The following is a 17,831-nucleotide window of genomic DNA, read 5'->3' on the forward strand; positions in this document are numbered from 1 at the left end:
ATTCTTTAACAAAAACACAAGAATCAGCCTTTCCTTGCTGGAAACCTAAGGAAAACAGCACTTCTGTCAGCTTAGTGTGCCAGCATCGAGCACTTTGTTTTAGACCATACAGGGATTTTTTTAATTTACACACCATTCCCTTTTTTATCTGCACTCCGTCTGGCGGTGACATGTAAATACTCTCATTGAGAATTCCGTACAAAAACGCAGTATTTACGTCGTGATGAGATATGGTCATGCCCTCTTCTGCAGCAATTTTCATCAACAGCCTAACTGTCTCAAATTTGACTGTCGGTGAATATGTCTCATGATAGTCCTGATCAGGAACTTGAGAAAAACCACGTGCAACTAATCTGGCTTTATATCTGACCACTTTACCAGTCTGATCAGTCTTGGTTTTGTAAATCCACCTGCTGTCTACAAGTTTCATGCCTGGTTCTACTGGAACCAATTCCCACGTGTCATTTTGCTTTAGGGAATTCAATTCAGCTTTCATGGCATTAAGCCAAGGTTCGGCATCTTTTTCAGGTAAATTTTGAACCTCTTTGTAGTTAGTTGGTTCAAAAACTGAGTTTGGATTGCTAGTGGCAGCCATATCTGAAATAGCAGCTTTAGCAAATTCTTTAGAAAATCGTTTAGGTGCTTGTCCCTTGGTAGTTCTCTCAGATCTACGCAATACTCTGGGATCCTCTGGGTCTGGTTCCTCCTCCTTGGGAGAATGGTGACCTGTATCTGGCAAAGATTCTACCTCTAGATCAGTGTCAGACCCATCTGATTTCTTAAAAGAGGTCTTTTCATTCTGATCATCTGTATCAGTGTCAGAATCTGTGCTACCATCAGCATCAATTACAGGTTTTGCCTCTTTGTTAATTGGTTTCACCACCTCATCATCTGAAATGGGATGACATTGAAAAATGCCAACTTTGTCCCATTTTGGATTACAATCCATGCTTCTGGTCAGCCTAATTGTGTTTGTGTCTGTCATCAGCACACGATAAGAACCTTTTTCATAACCTAGAAAAATGCCATGTTGACCAGATTTGCTCAGTTTGTCACCTTGCAGAGTGTGCACCCAAACTTCAGAACCGAAATTTTTTAAATGTTTTACAAACGGTTTCCTTTTGAACAGCATTTCGTATGGGGTGCAATCAATGGCTGATTGATATCTGCGGTTGTAAATATAGGTGAAACACGATAGAGCTTCAGCCCAAAAGGGGTTGGGTAGGCCTGAATCATGCAACAGAGTTTTAATTCCTTGTTGCAAGGTCTGGTTTACTCTTTCACATAAACCATTCTGCCATGGAGATCTGGGCGTGGCAGTCATGTGCTCTATGCCCTGTTCTGCAGTAAAGTTTTCAAACTGTTCTGAACAAAATTCTCCACCCCTGTCAGTGAAAAGACAACGTACATGCTCATCGTGAACATTCCTGAGCCATGCACAAAATTTTTGAAACTTAGAGAAGGCTTCAGACTTCTTTTGTAACATATAGACCCAAACATATCTAGAATAGGCATCTATCAGAACCAAAAAATAACATGAGTTTCCTCTAGAGAGCGCTAGAGGTCCAACCAAGTCTGCATGCACAATCTCATAAGGTTTCTTAACCTCCCTCCCAGATTTTGTACCTTTGGGAGCTTGCTTAATTTTGTTCTCTGCACATGAGACACATTTCATATGATAAGGACACTTTTGAACTTTCATGCCCTCAACCATATTTTGCATTTTACCTACTGCCTGGAAATGCAAATGACCAAACAAACGATGATAATCATGAATACAATGGTTATGCAATTTCTCATTCTTATCTACTGATATATTACAGCACGCCTTTTCAGTTTCTTTAGTTGCTCCAGCAGCTGTACCTGTAACAAAAGGCAATACATATAAACCATCAACACACTTAGCATAAAGAATGAGTTTGTTGTCTCGAAGAATTTCACACCGAGAGTTTGCAAACACCACTTTAAATCCTTGAGCGTCTAGCTGAGAAACACTCAAGAGATTATCCTGCAAATGAGGAGCATACATAACATTTTTAACTGTTGCATTAAGGCTCTGCAAAGAAACCGTTCCCTGAGCCAAACTTTTAATAGTCGTTCCATCCGCTTGATGAATTGCTCCTCCCTGTTTCTCAAGATGAAGAAAGAGATTTTTATCATTGGCCACGTGCCTTGTGGCTCCTGAGTCGACAACAAAAACAGAACGTGTGAGTTGATTAGAACTGCGTGAAATCAAAGCCTTTGATGCAGCTGGCCCTTGGGGTTTTCGGCCTCCTCCCCCTTTGCCTTTGAAGTTGCCCTTCTTCTTTGAAGAGTTTTTACACTGATTTTTAAAATGGCCGACCTCTCCGCAAGAAAAACAGCGGCGCATTTTAAGAGCTTTTGCAACACTTTCACTTTCCCCTGTTGAAGGCTTGTAGGCATTTCCAACAGCCTTGTCCCTGCTTTCTCTAGCAGTCTGTCTGCGATCCCACTCATTCAAGAGCACGCTAGACACATAATCTTCTGTTAGACGGTCATTGGGCAAAGACGACAATTGAGCAGCTACAGCATCATAAGATTCATCCAAACTGTTTATGATAAGCATTGCAAAAACAGCTTCTGAAATATTTAAGTCTCGCTGGACAAGATCCTGTCTGAGACGTTTTAATTGGGCTAGATGGCTGGGCAAATCACCATCTTTCTGCAATTCCAGCCTACACAGCTTTTTAAAGAAAAGCACACTGGATCCTGCATTTTGTCTTAGATGCATATCTCGAAGTTTATTCCAAACAGCCCGTGCAGTCTGCTGGTTCTCCAAATTGACCAACAACTGGTCCTGGACACTCAGAATAATTGTCCCCCTGGCTCTCATGTCTGCCTCATGCCACGCTGGCCATCCATCATCATCCTCATTAGGGGGGTCATCTTCTATAATATGGTAAAGCTTTTCCCTTTGTAAAAGTGCTTTCATTTTGACCTGCCATGTAGGATAGGTCTCTGGTGTAAGGAGAGGAAAAGATAGAGACATCTGGCCAGAATGTGCAGAAGCCATGCCTGTGTTTAGTTAACAGCAAGACACTTCCCTTCATGCACCCCAAATACTCTTGACTCTCTCAGCAACTTCTCTCCCCACTCAGCACAATTAACAGGCAAACTGGAAAAGCGTCTCTGCTGTCTTCCTGGCAGCCAGCAACATACCTTTCTGTAAATCAAACAGCAGCTTGAAAAACAGCTTCAGCTCACAGCTCAACTCCGATGTGCAGCATCAGATGGAAATGGATCAGAAACATCCAATTATCCAACCATCAATAGCCATCTGCAACCACCAGTCTGCTACCAGCAACCATCCGCCTGCTACCATATGTGGGTAAATGCCAGGATCTGTCCAGGTCTTCTTAGGCCCCTATGCCTGGGCAGGACGTCTGGAACACCTTCAGCATACACCCGGGAATCATGGACTCATAACTGGGCTTTATGAGCACCAAATCAGCAGTGAACAGCAGAAGCATTTGTAGAGGTTTCAAAACATTCCTCATTTATTTCTATTAACTACTGCATATTTACAGATCTGGCTTTGTGAGTGTTACAGCCTCTCACTTAGCCATCTTGTCTACAGAAGATATTAAACTGCACACAGCACACGGCAGAGAGCAGAGTCAGGACTGAAAAACAACAAAGTAACAATTCCTAACTGTTCCCTCCCAACAGCAGATATCACCAGATTTTCAGAATGGGAGGGGTGAAAATGCTCACAGAAAGTACATCATAAGATAAGAAAGATATAGATGGATATAAGTGTAACAGGTTCAGCTCATCTGCACAGAGCTATAAATAGCTGGAAAGAGTTCTTTGTGTTCCAGGTAATACCGTGTAATACCTTGGAAGGTAAGGCATTATGATTTATTAACAAAAATGGATGATATAAGCAGGAATGAACAAGCCAAAAATGCTTGCAGGGAAATGCATGGAGTTTGTTCCTGATGTTCCCTGGATATCGTTGCTGCCTTTATGTAATGGATTGGATTTTGAACTTTCCAAATGCTGTGTGCGGTGTAAAGTGAAGAGATTGGTCAAGAAAAAAGAAATCTATTGGATGTATGCAAACCCTTGCAAAGCTGCTGGGAATAAACCCTGAAATCTCTAGATTGGGGCTACTGTCTAGAAGTGCATACCCCACCATTTATGAGAATATGTGGTCACAGGTGTGCTAGTGCATGTAGCTTCGCACAATTCGTAATGCTGGTAGATTGCACCATCTTTTTGTTGACCAATGCAAGTTTTATCATTTGCAGGTAATACATCCTCAACATGCAAAACTTACAGATAAAGAGGTGAGTAGAAGTTTTAAAATACATTTACGATGGCACTTTTCTCCTGCCAAAATGTAACTTCTATTTTTCTCCCCTAGAAAACCAATATTTGCTATTTGTCTTTCCCAGATTCCAATTCAGGTAATTATTTATTAGATATTCGTGCTGTACGCATATGAAAAATGAAATGCTTCTGTTAAGATAGAACTGTACTGTTAATAGCATTGTCATTCTAATTAACGTTCATTTTTATTAAGTGAAAATGTAAGGCATATTGGTAAGAATACTTGTTTGTCCTACATGGAGAATTCAAATCAAGGTTGGCATAGCTGAGGGGTGTGAGCATCTGGCCCTTCAGGGTATCTGCAGGGCTTTGAATCCTTTGGATTCAAAGTTGCTGTGGCACTACCCCATTTCAGGACTTTCCACTAGCTGCCACCAGCAGCTGAATTAATTAACGCAGTCTTATGCATAGGTATCAAATACATGTTCAGCTCTGATCTTTCTTTCTGTTAAAAAAAAAGTAACAAAGTAAATTCAAGCTAAATAAAACATTTCAAGCTGGAGGCCCCATGGATAGGATTTGAAAAATAGCACTCAGTAGCTCGGAAGGTCGGCGGTTCGAATCCCTGCGACAGGGTGAACTCCCATTGCTCGGTCCCAGCTCCTGCCAACCTAGCAGTTCGAAAGCATGCAGGGCAAGTAGATAAATAGGTACTGCTCCGGTGGTAAGTGAAACGGCATTTCCGTGTGCTGCTCTGGTTCACCATGTTTGCCACATGAGCTGTACGCCTGCTCCCTTGGCCAGTAAAGAGAGATGAGTGCCGCAACCCCAGAGTCGTCCGTGACTGGACCTAACGGTCAGGGGTTCCTGTACCTTTTAGTGAACAGCATTTTTTCCCTTTATCACTTTGCAATATTCTGTGATATTTTCAGTGTTGTTGGTTTTGGGCAATTCCAGACTCCCATTGCATAACTAGGTGCTTACCTCCAAGTACATTACAGGAAGCCATAAACTTACACACATTTCACTTGTGCACATTCAGCGTTATGCACATGGCAATTAAAAAAATGAGAAGAACTGGAAAGGGGGCAAGATTCTGGGAATAATGACTTTGACAATCCCACCTGCCATTGCACCCAGTGTGTTTTGACTATACCTGTACATGATTTTGGCTTTAGGTGCGATCTCCAGAACAGAAGCCCTGTGTTAGTTGGGAACTACTGTACATGCTTTATACATGGATATTCTTTTCATGTTGAAATACTGTATAAAAAAAGAAATAAATTCATTTAAATTATGAGGTGGTTAAGTTTCACTGTTTTATTTACAGTATTTGTTTTAAAACTATTTCTTTATGAAAACAGGTATTGCCAACCTTAGTCATAATCTCATTGTCGTTCAGAATCAGCCCTGTTGATTCAGTTCTCACATTTCTTTTTATGTTTTTGGTTACATAATATACGTATGTCTGGAGGTTCCCTGGGTGTGGTTGTAGGACACAGCAGAGCACGTTGATGGCAAAAGAGTATGGATCTGGCATTCCTAGGTATGAGCAGAAATGGGGCGTGAACCTGGCTGAAACATAGTCTGGCCTGTGCATCTGCCTGCCTCCCCATGCTGTGCTGCCTAAGGGACAACCATTCGAAGGAATGTGTGCTCTCTCTTTTAGTGAGCAATTTGATAAACTACTAGCTACATTCATGCTATTGTTTCTTTCTAAGCAAATGGACTAGAGGCCTATTTTGTTGTTGCTGTTTTTTTTCTAAGCTGGTTTTCTTTTCTTTTCTTTTTTATAAAGGAAAGGATTGAGAGACACTGGCCTGCATAGGTCCTTCCATGATTTTGGCCCTGGCCAAACCAAGAATTAACTTTTATAATTTTGTATTTTACTTCACCTTGTGTAATCCTGCACTCTATCACATGGAAAGTTTTCCTCTTTATAGTCTCTAAGCACTGAAGTTTCTTTTTGCCTTAAAATTGGATAATCAGTTCTCTGTGATGTAGTAGCCAATTTGTATGATATTGCATTAACAATGTTCTGGGGAATCTTGATCAAATTACATGTAACTCTCCTATACAATTTATTGTTGAATAGTTCTTTTAAGACACATTATTAGCTACAGCTTATTATATCAGCATTGCAACAAAAATCAGTTAGTTACAACTTGTGTTTCCCTTTAAAGTTGATTTCCCACCCCAAGACTCAAGGTCTCTATGATGGCTCTTTAGCAGAACAATAACCTGTTTTGGATCAGCATTTTACTGAAGGAAGAAAAGAGCCTGGTTTATTGCTGCTCTAATTTCTTAATATTGAGCTAATGTTACAGTTAAATATTAACTGGAGAACCTTAGAGATGGAAATTTGAGTATGAATATGGAATTTTGGGAATCAATATGTAGTGTGAATAATTGTAACCTTAAATGATGAGCTTTTGCTCTACATTTTTGTTGTCCCCTAGCATTTTTCCATTTTTTTAAAAAAATAATCAAATGTATTTTTTAAAAAATGCCTGTACACATGCCCCAAAGATTGCCCTGCCCACTGAATAAATAGTTCAAAGTCCAGCTCTTGTACTAAGATAGTGTGTGTGTGTATCCTTGCAGTTCTTAATCAATATATTGTTTAGCTTAGCATTATCACTATATAAACCAGCAAGTACTTAATACTCTTTGTTCCGCTTCTGAAATGTAGAGCATGGAAAACAGAATGGTCATTATACTGAGCCACTGGCAATAAGAGATGGGAGAAACAATCATGTTTTTTCGTAGAAGTTTAAACAGTTTATCTACTTCTGTTTTGTTTGTAATTACTCCATTATGGCATATCTGGTATAGCTCCAGCTCTGGCATATGAGATGCAAATTTGTTAGTATTTCCTAAACCTTGTTTGGGTGAAATATCCCCGCGCCACTGGATCCACAGTTTTAAATTGCATGGAATTAAATATGGTGCTTCCGACAAGGTACTTTCCTGAAAGCTTTTGCTGCAGAGAGTGCAAGTACACAGGGGTCAGCAAACTTTTTTGGGAGGGGGCCGGTTCACCGTCCCCCTAGTCCTTTTGGCGGGGCGGACTGCATGCGGTGGGCCGGAAGGGAGTTCTCTCTCTCCCCCATCCCTCCCCTCCCCCTGCCTACCTTTTCCACCACTCTGCCTGCGGTTGGGAGCCAGCAGCGGTGATGGCGCCTCTCCTTTCTGTGCCAGCTTTCCCCGGGTGGGCAGCGAGGCTTCCTATTAAAGCCCAGCCCCCTTCCTTCGCAGGGCGGGGAGAAGCCAGGAAGAAGGAGGGAGGAGGCACCATCACAGTGTGTGTGAGGTAGGTGGGGAGGAAACACAAAAAAATGGAGCCCGAAAAGAAAAGACTACCACACCGATCCAAGCGGCGACTCCAGAACCGTCCGCAGGCTGGATCCAGAGGGCAATTTGACCTGATCCAGTCCGCGGACCTTAGTTTGCCGACCCTTGCTTTAACAGGTAATAATACTGTGGCAGCTCTCGATGATCCCCCTTTAAGCACAGAATGTAAGCTGGACAATGGGACAGGAAGCCACACCACATACTGCCTGTGGAAACTTTGCAGAACTAAGACAGGAGCTTTGTCATAACTCGTTTTCAACTATTCAAACCAAGGCTTGCAACTCTCTCCCCATTTTCCTCTGGTTTGGACAGCAATGGTAGGAACTCCAGTACTGTTCAACCTCTAATGCATATTAGTGTAGACAGGCAGAAATGGACCCACTCTTAGTGTATACTAAGCATGTGTATTGTGTGTGTGCACTCTCTTTCTGCCAAGAGAGGAAAGTTAGAATTTGCAAAAACCATAGTATGCTGCTATATTAGTCTAATGGAGAAGCACAGCATCCTGCTTCAGCTGTCCCAGTATGGGTGCTCTCTCTGCCTTTCAAAAGAAAACAGCACAGCTGCACCACACCTCTGTCTTTCTCCTACTGATGCAATCTAGCTGCTGTTAGACACAAAAGTGACGGGACGTTTCAGTAAATGTATTTATTGATTGTATTTACTTTTGTGTGTCCCCTCCCCACCTTTCCTTTTGGTTTAGGTTGCCTTGGAGACACACAGTTTTGTTTTAGATTTCGACAGTCTTCTAGCAGAAAGCTTTCATGGCATTGTCTACTGGACCAGTTTGACAGAGACCTACCCATTTACTTGAAGGTTGGGAAAGTAGCTTATCTTCACTTGGCCAAACATTATACTGTAGTGCTTTTCTATAACTGGCAAGCAAGTATTGCACTGATACTTCGTAATGAAATTGTGAGGTCCATTCTGAAACCCGTTCTTCAAGAGACACCACTCAGCAAATAGCTGGTTGTGTACTGAGTCATGTAACTTCTAGTGGTCAACATATTATTTCTGGTGGAATGGAAATATTAACTATTAAAGCATATTTAATCTTCTGCAAATTCTTCTGTCCTTTGGAAATTTGTTTTCAGTGTTCCTATGTACAGTTGTTTTCAAATGTTCTGTTTTGGAGAGACCCTTACTTTGTCAGTTTGTCTGCCAAATAATTCCTGATTATTGCAGAGGAGTATCTATGGTGAACATTCAATTGTGTATCAGTTGACCGTAAAGCAGCAATGGGGAACATGTGATCCTCCAGACATTGCTGGACTCCAACTCCCATTATCTCTGAGCATTGGTTATGCTGGCTGGGGCTGAAGGGCCGCAGGTTTCCTATGCATGCCCTTAAATACATTCAGCACACCCCTATGGTTGCAAAATGCAGAGGGTTCCAGGAACACCAATAGTAAACCATTACTGTGTACTATTGGTAACCTATTCAAGCCTTTAAGAGAATTTAAATCTCAGTAGTTTGAATGATTAGTATATTTATTTGAAAGTTTATTTTATTTTAAATATAGTTAGAATCACAGCTTGCTTGCTTTTATTTGCCTCCTTCCTGTGTTCAGATTCTTAGTTATAAAAATATAGCTAAACTATGCAGAGATTTTTTCAACAATCTCAGAAAACGTTTGCTTCTAAGTTATAACAATGGATTTTCTTACCTTTCATATTCAGATGAGTTGAAGACACTTAAGTATTTTTACTGTGCCATATATAGCATTAAGCAAAATGAAATATGAAAACTGATTCTCTTATGGGGAGAAGGAGGCTTATTCTCATTTTATTTTTGCACATAATCGACTCATCCCTAAAGTTGAAATATTGCTCAGAAAGTTTAAAGTATTATGAAATGTATTTGTTTTTTTAAAAAACAGTAAAGGTTTTGGTTTCTTTACAGAAGGATCCTGCATATTATTATGGTTATGTATATTTCAGACAAGTACAAGACAAAACCTTAAAAAGAGGCTACTTCCAGAAGGTAATCTAGTTTTGGAAAGAAAGAAGTTCTGTTGAAATCATATACTGTAATGTGTTTAAGAATGAGAGGTGAATGCCCTTAGTCTTGGCTATTAACTTTCTGATTAAAACCAGTATGCATAAATGCAAAGTAATATATCCAATGTACAATCTTGGAGATAAGGAAGTAAAGGAATCATTGGCTGTTGACAATCTGGTTTATTTGCATATTTGCTTTTTGGCCCACCCACCCCCAATGCAGTGAACAACATATTTAATCTCTCCTTTTTAGATCTAGTTATGCACAATTTTCCAAATGCATGTTAGCAGAAAAATCTTGAAACCCCAGGGGGAAACACAGGGCAGGGGGCTATTGCAACTTGACATGGAGGATTGGTAAACAGGGAGAGATTAGCCCCCATCCCTGCTGATTCTTTGCTCAAAATCACAGTCTTCCGTTTGCTCCATGGACTTTCTCCATATTTAAGACATTGTCACATGATAGGTGCATCGTGTAGGTTAGGAATAATGTTACTGCTTGTAGCAGAATAAAAAGCAACAGCTAACTATAGGCATTATAAATATAAGTATTTAGTGAGATGCTTAATTTATAACTCTAAATACCATTACTGGCTTGAGGAAAGATTAATTTCAGATTATTTTCTTTCTCCTGTACTAGTCCTTGGTTCTGATCAGCAAGCTGCCTTATAGCCACATTTTTCACACTGTGCTTGGAAAAATTGCACCTGAATATTTTGAAAAAAATGAACCTTTCTTGGAAGCAGGTTGGTAATACAAATTACACTTAACTGCACATTTGTGCCATTCTGGGGACCTTTTAAAGTTGCAGTCCACTATGAATATATGACATTCAGATTGGGGGGGGGGGGAGGATGCAGCCAAGAAGATCAGTAGGTTGGAAGGTGTTTATTCATGTGTGGGTTGCCAGTTTGCCCGCTGAGAAGCCATATGGCATAACAGAAGCTGTAGCCTTGGTCAGGGTGGGTTGTTGGTAGGTGCATAAACCACAAATCTTAAGAGATATTTGTTAAGGGAGGGGTTGTTGTTGTTTTTATGTGCAAATTCTATTGCTTTATTATTATTTTTCAGCTTGTAGTGATATTGATCGATGGCCACCACCAGTCCCAGGAAAAACCTTAAATCTGCCTATTATGGGCATTGTAATGAAGGTAATGCTGAGCCTCTTCCCTTCTTGTTTGCTGGATGAATTCATGCTGTGGTTTTGTAACAATGCAATGAACATTTTTCAAAACCGTAGTCCCTGTATGTTTGCATTGATTTTATGCTTGTGAGGTTCACATAATGGGTAGGAGCAGAGGGTGTATTTGAATAGAAGTCAAGGGATATGTATGAAAATTCTGGTATTCTGGAACTTGAATTCCCTCCCTCATATTCAGACTTGTCAGCATGTGTTTCTTTATTCTCCTGAAGCTGGATTATTTCAGTGGGAATAATTTAAACATGTAATTTAAACACTGACCTATTGAATACAGGTGGTGCTATTGAATGTAATTTACACTGACCTATTGACGCAGGTGGCGCTGTGGGTTAAACCACAAAGCCTAGGGCTTGCTGATCAGAAGGACGGCGGTTCGAATCCCCACGACGGGGTGAGCTCCTGTTGCTCGGTCCTAGCTCCTGCCCACCTAGCAGTTCGAAAGCACGTCAAAGTGCAAGTAGATAAATAGGTACCTCTCCGGCGGGAAGGTAAACGGTGTTTCTGTGTGCTGCTCTGGTTTGCCAGAAGCGGCTTTGTCATGCTGGCCACATGACCTGGAAGCTGTACGCTGGCTCCCTCAGCCAGTAACGCGAGATGAGCGCCGCAACCCCAGAGTCGGTCACGACTGGACCTAATGGTTAGGGGTCCCTTTACCTTTACTATTGAAATCCATATTACTGAAAAGTACGGTATTTATTTCAATCAGGCCCGTAGCTGCACTCATAAAATGGACATTGTGTTAGCATTTACTTAATTTACTTCTGTGTTTTTAAAAGTTAATTACTTAAGAGCAATAAGAGAGAAGTTAATAGTGGCTTCAGTATGTCTCCCTCTTTGTTCTTTGCATTATTTCTTTGAAGACTTCAGATGTTCACAGGGCTAGTATCCATAGGTTGGGATGTTGAGATTGACAAAGGTATAGCTCTTGGTCATTTCAACTGTTTAAAAACACCACCACCACAATGGTTTTTAGGGAAGAATTTTTTAGTTTGTTTGTTACAATACTACACATTTTTGTGTTTTTATATTGTAACCCACCCTGTGATCCTCGAACGAAGAGTCATATCAAAATTTAACAAATAACATTAATAATAAATATTTGTACCAATATAAGTCTAGCTAAGTATTGCTTTCAGAAGTTGCTGGTGCCTCTATTAACTTGTCAGTTTAGCGTATTAGGTTATTTGTATTTTTCTTAATAATAAATTAAGCGTATCATATCTGTTTCCTAAGGTGCGGATTCCTACCTGCCATGACAATCCTGGAACAACACATGTATTACAGTCTACACAGCAGGTAGTGAATGATTCACCGGCCACTTAAATATTCCATCAAAACTTGAGGGGCTGACTTTCAAATGTCATTTCCAGACCTTAAGTATAAGGGAATGTGTGTTCTGTAAATGAGGACTAGCTATAGAGTTGCAAGTACAAAACTGTAGCATAGGAATTGGAAACAGGAAAGCTGCACAGTTTTTTTGCAGACATAAATTAGCTTCCATAAGCTTTTCTGTCTGTTAAAGCTGAAGCATAGCACAGCTTGCCTCCAAGCCCTGTGTCTTACTTTAATCCTTAATACTTTAAGAAGTTATTTGAAGCCCTTTTAAAACATAAAATCCACATATTAACATATCATCCCTCCAGCACAGGCTTGGTCTGTAGACCTTGGTCTGTAGCCAGTGGCCAATTGCGGCCCTCTAAGCTTCCCTATCCGGCTCTTAAGACTCTTCCCATACTCCTCCCTGGCCCTGTTGGGTTTTTTCCCCTTGCTCAAAAGTTTCATTGAACTCCGAGAAGGCATTTGGCATACCTGGATGGGAGATAAGAGATGTGTGCAGGAAGTAGCCTACTTTAGAAAAGTAAGATGTGCTTTTCTACCGTAGCTGTAATGATTTAGAATGAGGGGCGAGTAGTTGAGGTAACCATGTTTGCTGACAATACCAAAGTGTTCAGGGTAGTTAAACCAAAAAGGGATTGTGGAGAGCTCTAGAAGAATCTCTCTAAACTGTGTGGGTGGGCCATAAAATGGCAAATAAAATGCAGTGTAAGCAAGTATAAAGTGATGTACACTGAATTTTAAAAATGTTAATTGCACATATATATATATTCATGGGGTTGGAACTGGTGGCGAATGACCAGTAACGAAACCTTGGGGTTATAAGTAGATAGCCCATTGAAAATGTTGACCCAGTGAGCAGCAGTTGTGAAAAAGGCAAATTGCCAACACACCGTTCAGGGTACCAATTGGAAGTATTCACTGAGAAAAAAACAACTCTGTTAGTCGCTGTAGGCAACAGGCAGAGAAGTCCAACCCCTTTTACTCCAAGTTGGGAGGATGGAATGAGCGGAGGTATCCTTCTGCCCAGCTCTCCTGGCTAAGCCTCCTGATAGCCACTGAACATTTAGGTGGGAAGTACCAGTGGGAGCCAGCCAAAAGCCCCCAAATGGAGTGGATCTGTGCCAATCTACCTGCTATGCTCCTGCTCCAGGCTGGCACAATGTTCTTACTGCCTGCCCCATGCCTTCCTCCCAAGCTGCCATGAATGGTAGACTGTGGATGTAGCAGGGTCCTTATGCTCCATAAAACCCTGCTGGCTGGGGCAGGTGGGTAGGTGAGGGAAGCTTAAGACAGCAGCCATAAGAGAGGAGGGCCAGTCAAGACTTTTGTGATACACTTAGTAAGAGAGTTCGTCATCATTTTAAAAGTAGCATAGTACACCCAGCCTTTTATCGCATGATCTGCTGCTAATTTGACCAAAAGCTTTTTGTTTTGCTTTTAGACAGACACACAGGTCTCCATTGCATTGCCAACTGTCCATGAAGTTGATCTCTTCAGGTAAAAACTGAAAGGCATATTGGCTTAATGTTTCTGAAGTCCTGAAGCTGTCGTACCGCATCAAATAGAGTTTCAAACACTGAGGGTTTTAATTACTGCCTAGCAAATGGATATTAAGCATAAGCGAGGCGTTGTTGGCAATCTAGAGCATACAAAAGGAGGGGATTGTTTATAAACGTGACAGTTAATTTAACTGTATTATTAATATGCCTGCAGATATGTATACACTTACCTGGGAGTAAGTCTCATTTAACCCGGTGGAGCTTATTTCTGAGGAGACATGTTATGTTGGCGCTCTCAGTCTCTCTGTTGAGTGCATTGAGAACACAGATTTTCATTACTCCCTTAATATAAGCTCTGCCATTTCTCAGGGATACAGTTTGCAAGAGTGTAAAGGGAGAAAGTACAGTGGTGCCTCGCTTAACGAATGCCCTGCTTAACGAAATTTCCGCTTAATGAAAGGTTTTTTCTAGTGGAGGTTGCCTCGCTAGACGAATTTGTTTTATGAAAAATTCGTCTAGCGAATCGCGGTTTCCCATAGGAATGCATTGAAATTCAATTAATGCGTTCCTATGGGCAAAAAAAAAAAATTCAGAAAAAATGCAATGCATTCCTATGGGATTCGCTAGACGAATTTTTCGTTAAAAGAAAAGACCCGTGGAACGAATTAAATTCATCTAGCGAGGCACCACTGTACTCATATTCTTCTTGCCGCTGGGCCACGCTCCTGCAGCCCTGTCCAGATATCTTGGCACCTTTATGATCTCTTTATAGCAGGTGCAACACAGTGAAATAATTATGTATTTGGCCACCACATGACCTGGCCAAAGCTGGACGACTGTAGTTGTATGGCCTCTGGCTGTAGATCTACCCACACTTTATATTTGCGGCTTTGCTGTCCCTTCCTCTTTTCACCTTTCAATAAGCCTCAGTGGCCAGGCATATCTAAGACTCTCAAGATGGTTGTGAGCCAAGGTCACATTTTCAGTTGCACGTTTCTCCCCGCCTCTCTTTTTTGCTTTTCCTTTTCTTTGCTCCCGCTCTCTCTGCTATAAGTAGAGGGAAAATGAAAAAAAAAGGAGACTATTCTTGTAAATCTGTTTCAGATGTTTCTCGCCAGTGTTCTTTCACATCCAGATGCTATGGGAGCTCGTGTTGTTAGGGGAACCGCTTGTTGTCATGGCACCATCACCATCGGAGTCTTCAGAAACCGTGTTGGCACTTGTAAGGTAAACATATGGAGGAGTCAAAAAGCTGCATGACTGTGATCTCACCATGAGTCACAGAATGTGAAGGCTCTAGCAGAATCCTAGGAATGGCTTGGTTTTAGTTAAAAACGACAACACCCCTGTGAAACTGAAGAAAAGTTTTGAAAAGCATGTAAAACCTTAATACTTTCAGGGTTTTTTTTTTAACATTGCTGATAGTCTGAGAAGAGTCTTCGCAGGGCTTCCAGCCTCACCCTCTGCCTTTTTGGTGACCCAGAATGGTTCTTGTTTTCCAAGGCACTTAAAAGAAAACCACAAATTGTGCAAACCCCAAACCTTCAGGAAACACCTGCTACCCTACTTGCACAAGCTGATGTAATTTGCATTATCTTTTAAGAATGGAATGTGGATTAAAATAATAATTACAGTGAATTTTTCTGAGAAGTTAATATTATCAAATGCTACAAAATAATTAGTGATATCCAACATTGTGTGATTGGAAGTGCTGGACTTTCCTCCATGTGTGCTCCCAAATTTGCTCTTGAGCACCCCCCAACCCTCCAGACCAGATTTGTGGGTCATTGGGGGTGTCTACATGGGGAAAGAGAGGAAGGAAGTACTGTTGTGCGAGCAGAAATCTGTTCTCCCTGTGGATAGACACAATTGGATGTCAGAAGGACCATGGATTGTGTTTCACCACCAGTATTGGATGGAACTGACCCCATGTACCAGGGCTTAAGCCTCTCTGAAACCAATAGGACAGATTACCATAACTTCAATTGGTGGAGACTTGGAGTTAATCCCCTAAAGCTTTCGTTGATGTCTTTTTAATTTTAAACAAATGCCTTTATTTCAAAGCATTATTGAAAATAAGTGAGGTGTTTGAAGCAGCTTACAAGCACTTCGAAAACAGAATTAAATTAATAGCAAGTAGGACTCAGGACAAAATGTTTTAGTGTGGAGCGTTCCTGTTCAGGGTTTCAGCAAACTAGCAGTGCTTTTTTCTTTGACACTCCATTCATCCCTCCCCCAGCACTCATTTAGTCTAATACTTCTAACTTGTATACTGTTTTGGCCACATAAGGATCCACATTGGGAAAATATGTTCTCTTTTAGGATAAGATTAACAGTTCAGCAGCATGTATTTTGAAAGACAGTAGTAAAATAGCAACAGCATAGCAAAATTTACCTGTAAGAATCCAAGAGAGTAAAATAGCTTTCATTTTTCACCAGTTTTCACCTAATGGACAATGTCAGCACCAAGGTAACATCCCTTGGTAGGCCTCCAACTGATCAACCAGAGCAGGCATAGGCAACCTTGGCTCTCCAGGTGTTTTGGAACTACAACTCCCAGGATCCCTAGCTAACAGGGCCAGTGGTCAGGGATCATGGGAGTTGTAGTTCCAAAACATCTGGAGAGCCAAGGTTGCCTATGCCTAAACCAGAGTAATCTACAGAGTAAATTTGTAATATTCCCTCTCTCTCTCTCTCTCTCTCTCTCTCTCTCTCTCTCTCTCTCTCTCTCTCTCTCTCTCCATTCACACACTTTCCTTCTGTGTGTTTGTTTCACAGCTGTATCTCACCTCTGAAGTACTACAGTGATTTTAGGCCTTATTTTACAATACATGACAGTGAATTCAAAGAATATACCACTCGTACTCAGACCCCGTAAGTAAAATGGATTATACAGTTTGGATATTTAGACTCATTATTTAATCATAACTCTTGACTTTAAAGGATTGGTGTAGACTAGGGACCTTAGCCTATGAAGCTTTAACAAAAGCCCTGCCCTTCAGTTTTGTAACAGTGCAGGCCAGAGTCAGCTGTTTTAACTGAGTCTCATGCTGAGAGATGGAAAATGGAAAGCAGCTGATGTTTTGATATATTCCAGTATGTAGAGTTTCAACTTGTACTAACACAAATTCTGATTACAGGACTGTCAAGACACCCTCCTAGTCAGAATAAACATTTCTTAAATCAAGTAAGATCCTATATGGCAATAATAGGAAAAATAACACCTAAGAGTGAGAATTGCAAGAGACTCTAGAAATAAATTCTGTGAAAACAGGTTGCCCCTTAACGCAATATTGTCAAGAAAGTAATGACCTCCCAGATAAACAGGTTAAAGTAGATTTTGTCTTTCTTTTTTAAAAAGAATTGTAATTTTACATTATGTCACATTTTCTTGTAAAATACTGTGGACCTGAAGGGGTCCCCCCCTTGAGCACATTTGTTGATTACTCTTAATAATTGTCAAAATATTATATATATTTAAAATAAATTTGCAGTTGGGGACCTGCTTTTTTTAAAAAAAAATCCTATATGGTGTACCAGAATTCCTATGGATTGATGGCATTCAACTAAGTTTTACCCAGAGTTGACCTATTGAAATTAATGGAAATTAATTAATTAGTCCTTCCTCTTCCCCCTTACACCAATGAAAGGAGCTTTCCTCTTCATGAAAAAGGCTACTGTAGATCCAAGCCTTAGTCTTCAGTTCATCACAAGCCTACTATTTGTGTTTTCTACAACAGACTATCCAGACTGCTTGTCTGGAATATGGTTACTTTAAATCTATGCAGAGGTTATTGATCTTATTTATACCCTTCCATTTTTCAGGCCTTCTGTCATATTAGGAGTGACAAATCCATTTTTTGCTAAAACTCTGCAACACTGGCCACACATCATCCGAATAGGAGACATTAAACTGTCAGGTATTTTTTTTAATTGACTGAAGATTTCTTCTGCAATGTACAGAGTATTACCGGTACAAGTTATTGTCTTTCCTTTTTTAGCTTAGTTAAATATGAACAAAATATGAAATAATAGGTGCATTATTGTTAAGAAGTAGAGAGGTGGTTTCGGTTTAATGAAAATCTACAGGCTGGTTTTGCCTCTTCAGTTTATAGATTAAACTTTGTAAAAACTGAACTGAA

The 17,831-nt window shown here is 40.6% G+C and overlaps 1 protein-coding gene across 2 annotated transcripts in view; it reads left to right on the top strand.

The window, feature by feature from the left end:
- DENND6A (DENN domain containing 6A) overlaps window positions 1-17,831 on the top strand; it is a 30,833-nt gene that overhangs the window by 5,635 nt on the left and 7,367 nt on the right. The window contains exons 2-12 of one of the 2 annotated variants that reach the window (XM_035106377.2): window positions 4,275-4,313; window positions 4,391-4,433; window positions 8,354-8,466; window positions 9,554-9,634; window positions 10,292-10,397; window positions 10,723-10,802; window positions 12,086-12,148; window positions 13,632-13,687; window positions 14,794-14,916; window positions 16,468-16,563; window positions 17,515-17,609. In XM_035106377.2, coding sequence (XP_034962268.1) covers window positions 4,275-4,313; window positions 4,391-4,433; window positions 8,354-8,466; window positions 9,554-9,634; window positions 10,292-10,397; window positions 10,723-10,802; window positions 12,086-12,148; window positions 13,632-13,687; window positions 14,794-14,916; window positions 16,468-16,563; window positions 17,515-17,609 — 895 coding nt within the window. Of the gene's footprint in view, window positions 1-3,742; window positions 4,314-4,390; window positions 5,843-8,353; window positions 8,467-9,553; window positions 9,635-10,291; window positions 10,398-10,722; window positions 10,803-12,085; window positions 12,149-13,631; window positions 13,688-14,793; window positions 14,917-16,467; window positions 16,564-17,514; window positions 17,610-17,831 lie in introns of those variants that run through there. The other variant, XM_035106379.2, reaches the window with a different exon arrangement.

The sequence above is a fragment of the Zootoca vivipara genome, chromosome 2 (genome assembly GCF_963506605.1).
Source record: "Zootoca vivipara chromosome 2, rZooViv1.1, whole genome shotgun sequence".
In the NCBI taxonomy this organism is placed as follows: domain Eukaryota; kingdom Metazoa; phylum Chordata; class Lepidosauria; order Squamata; family Lacertidae; genus Zootoca; species Zootoca vivipara.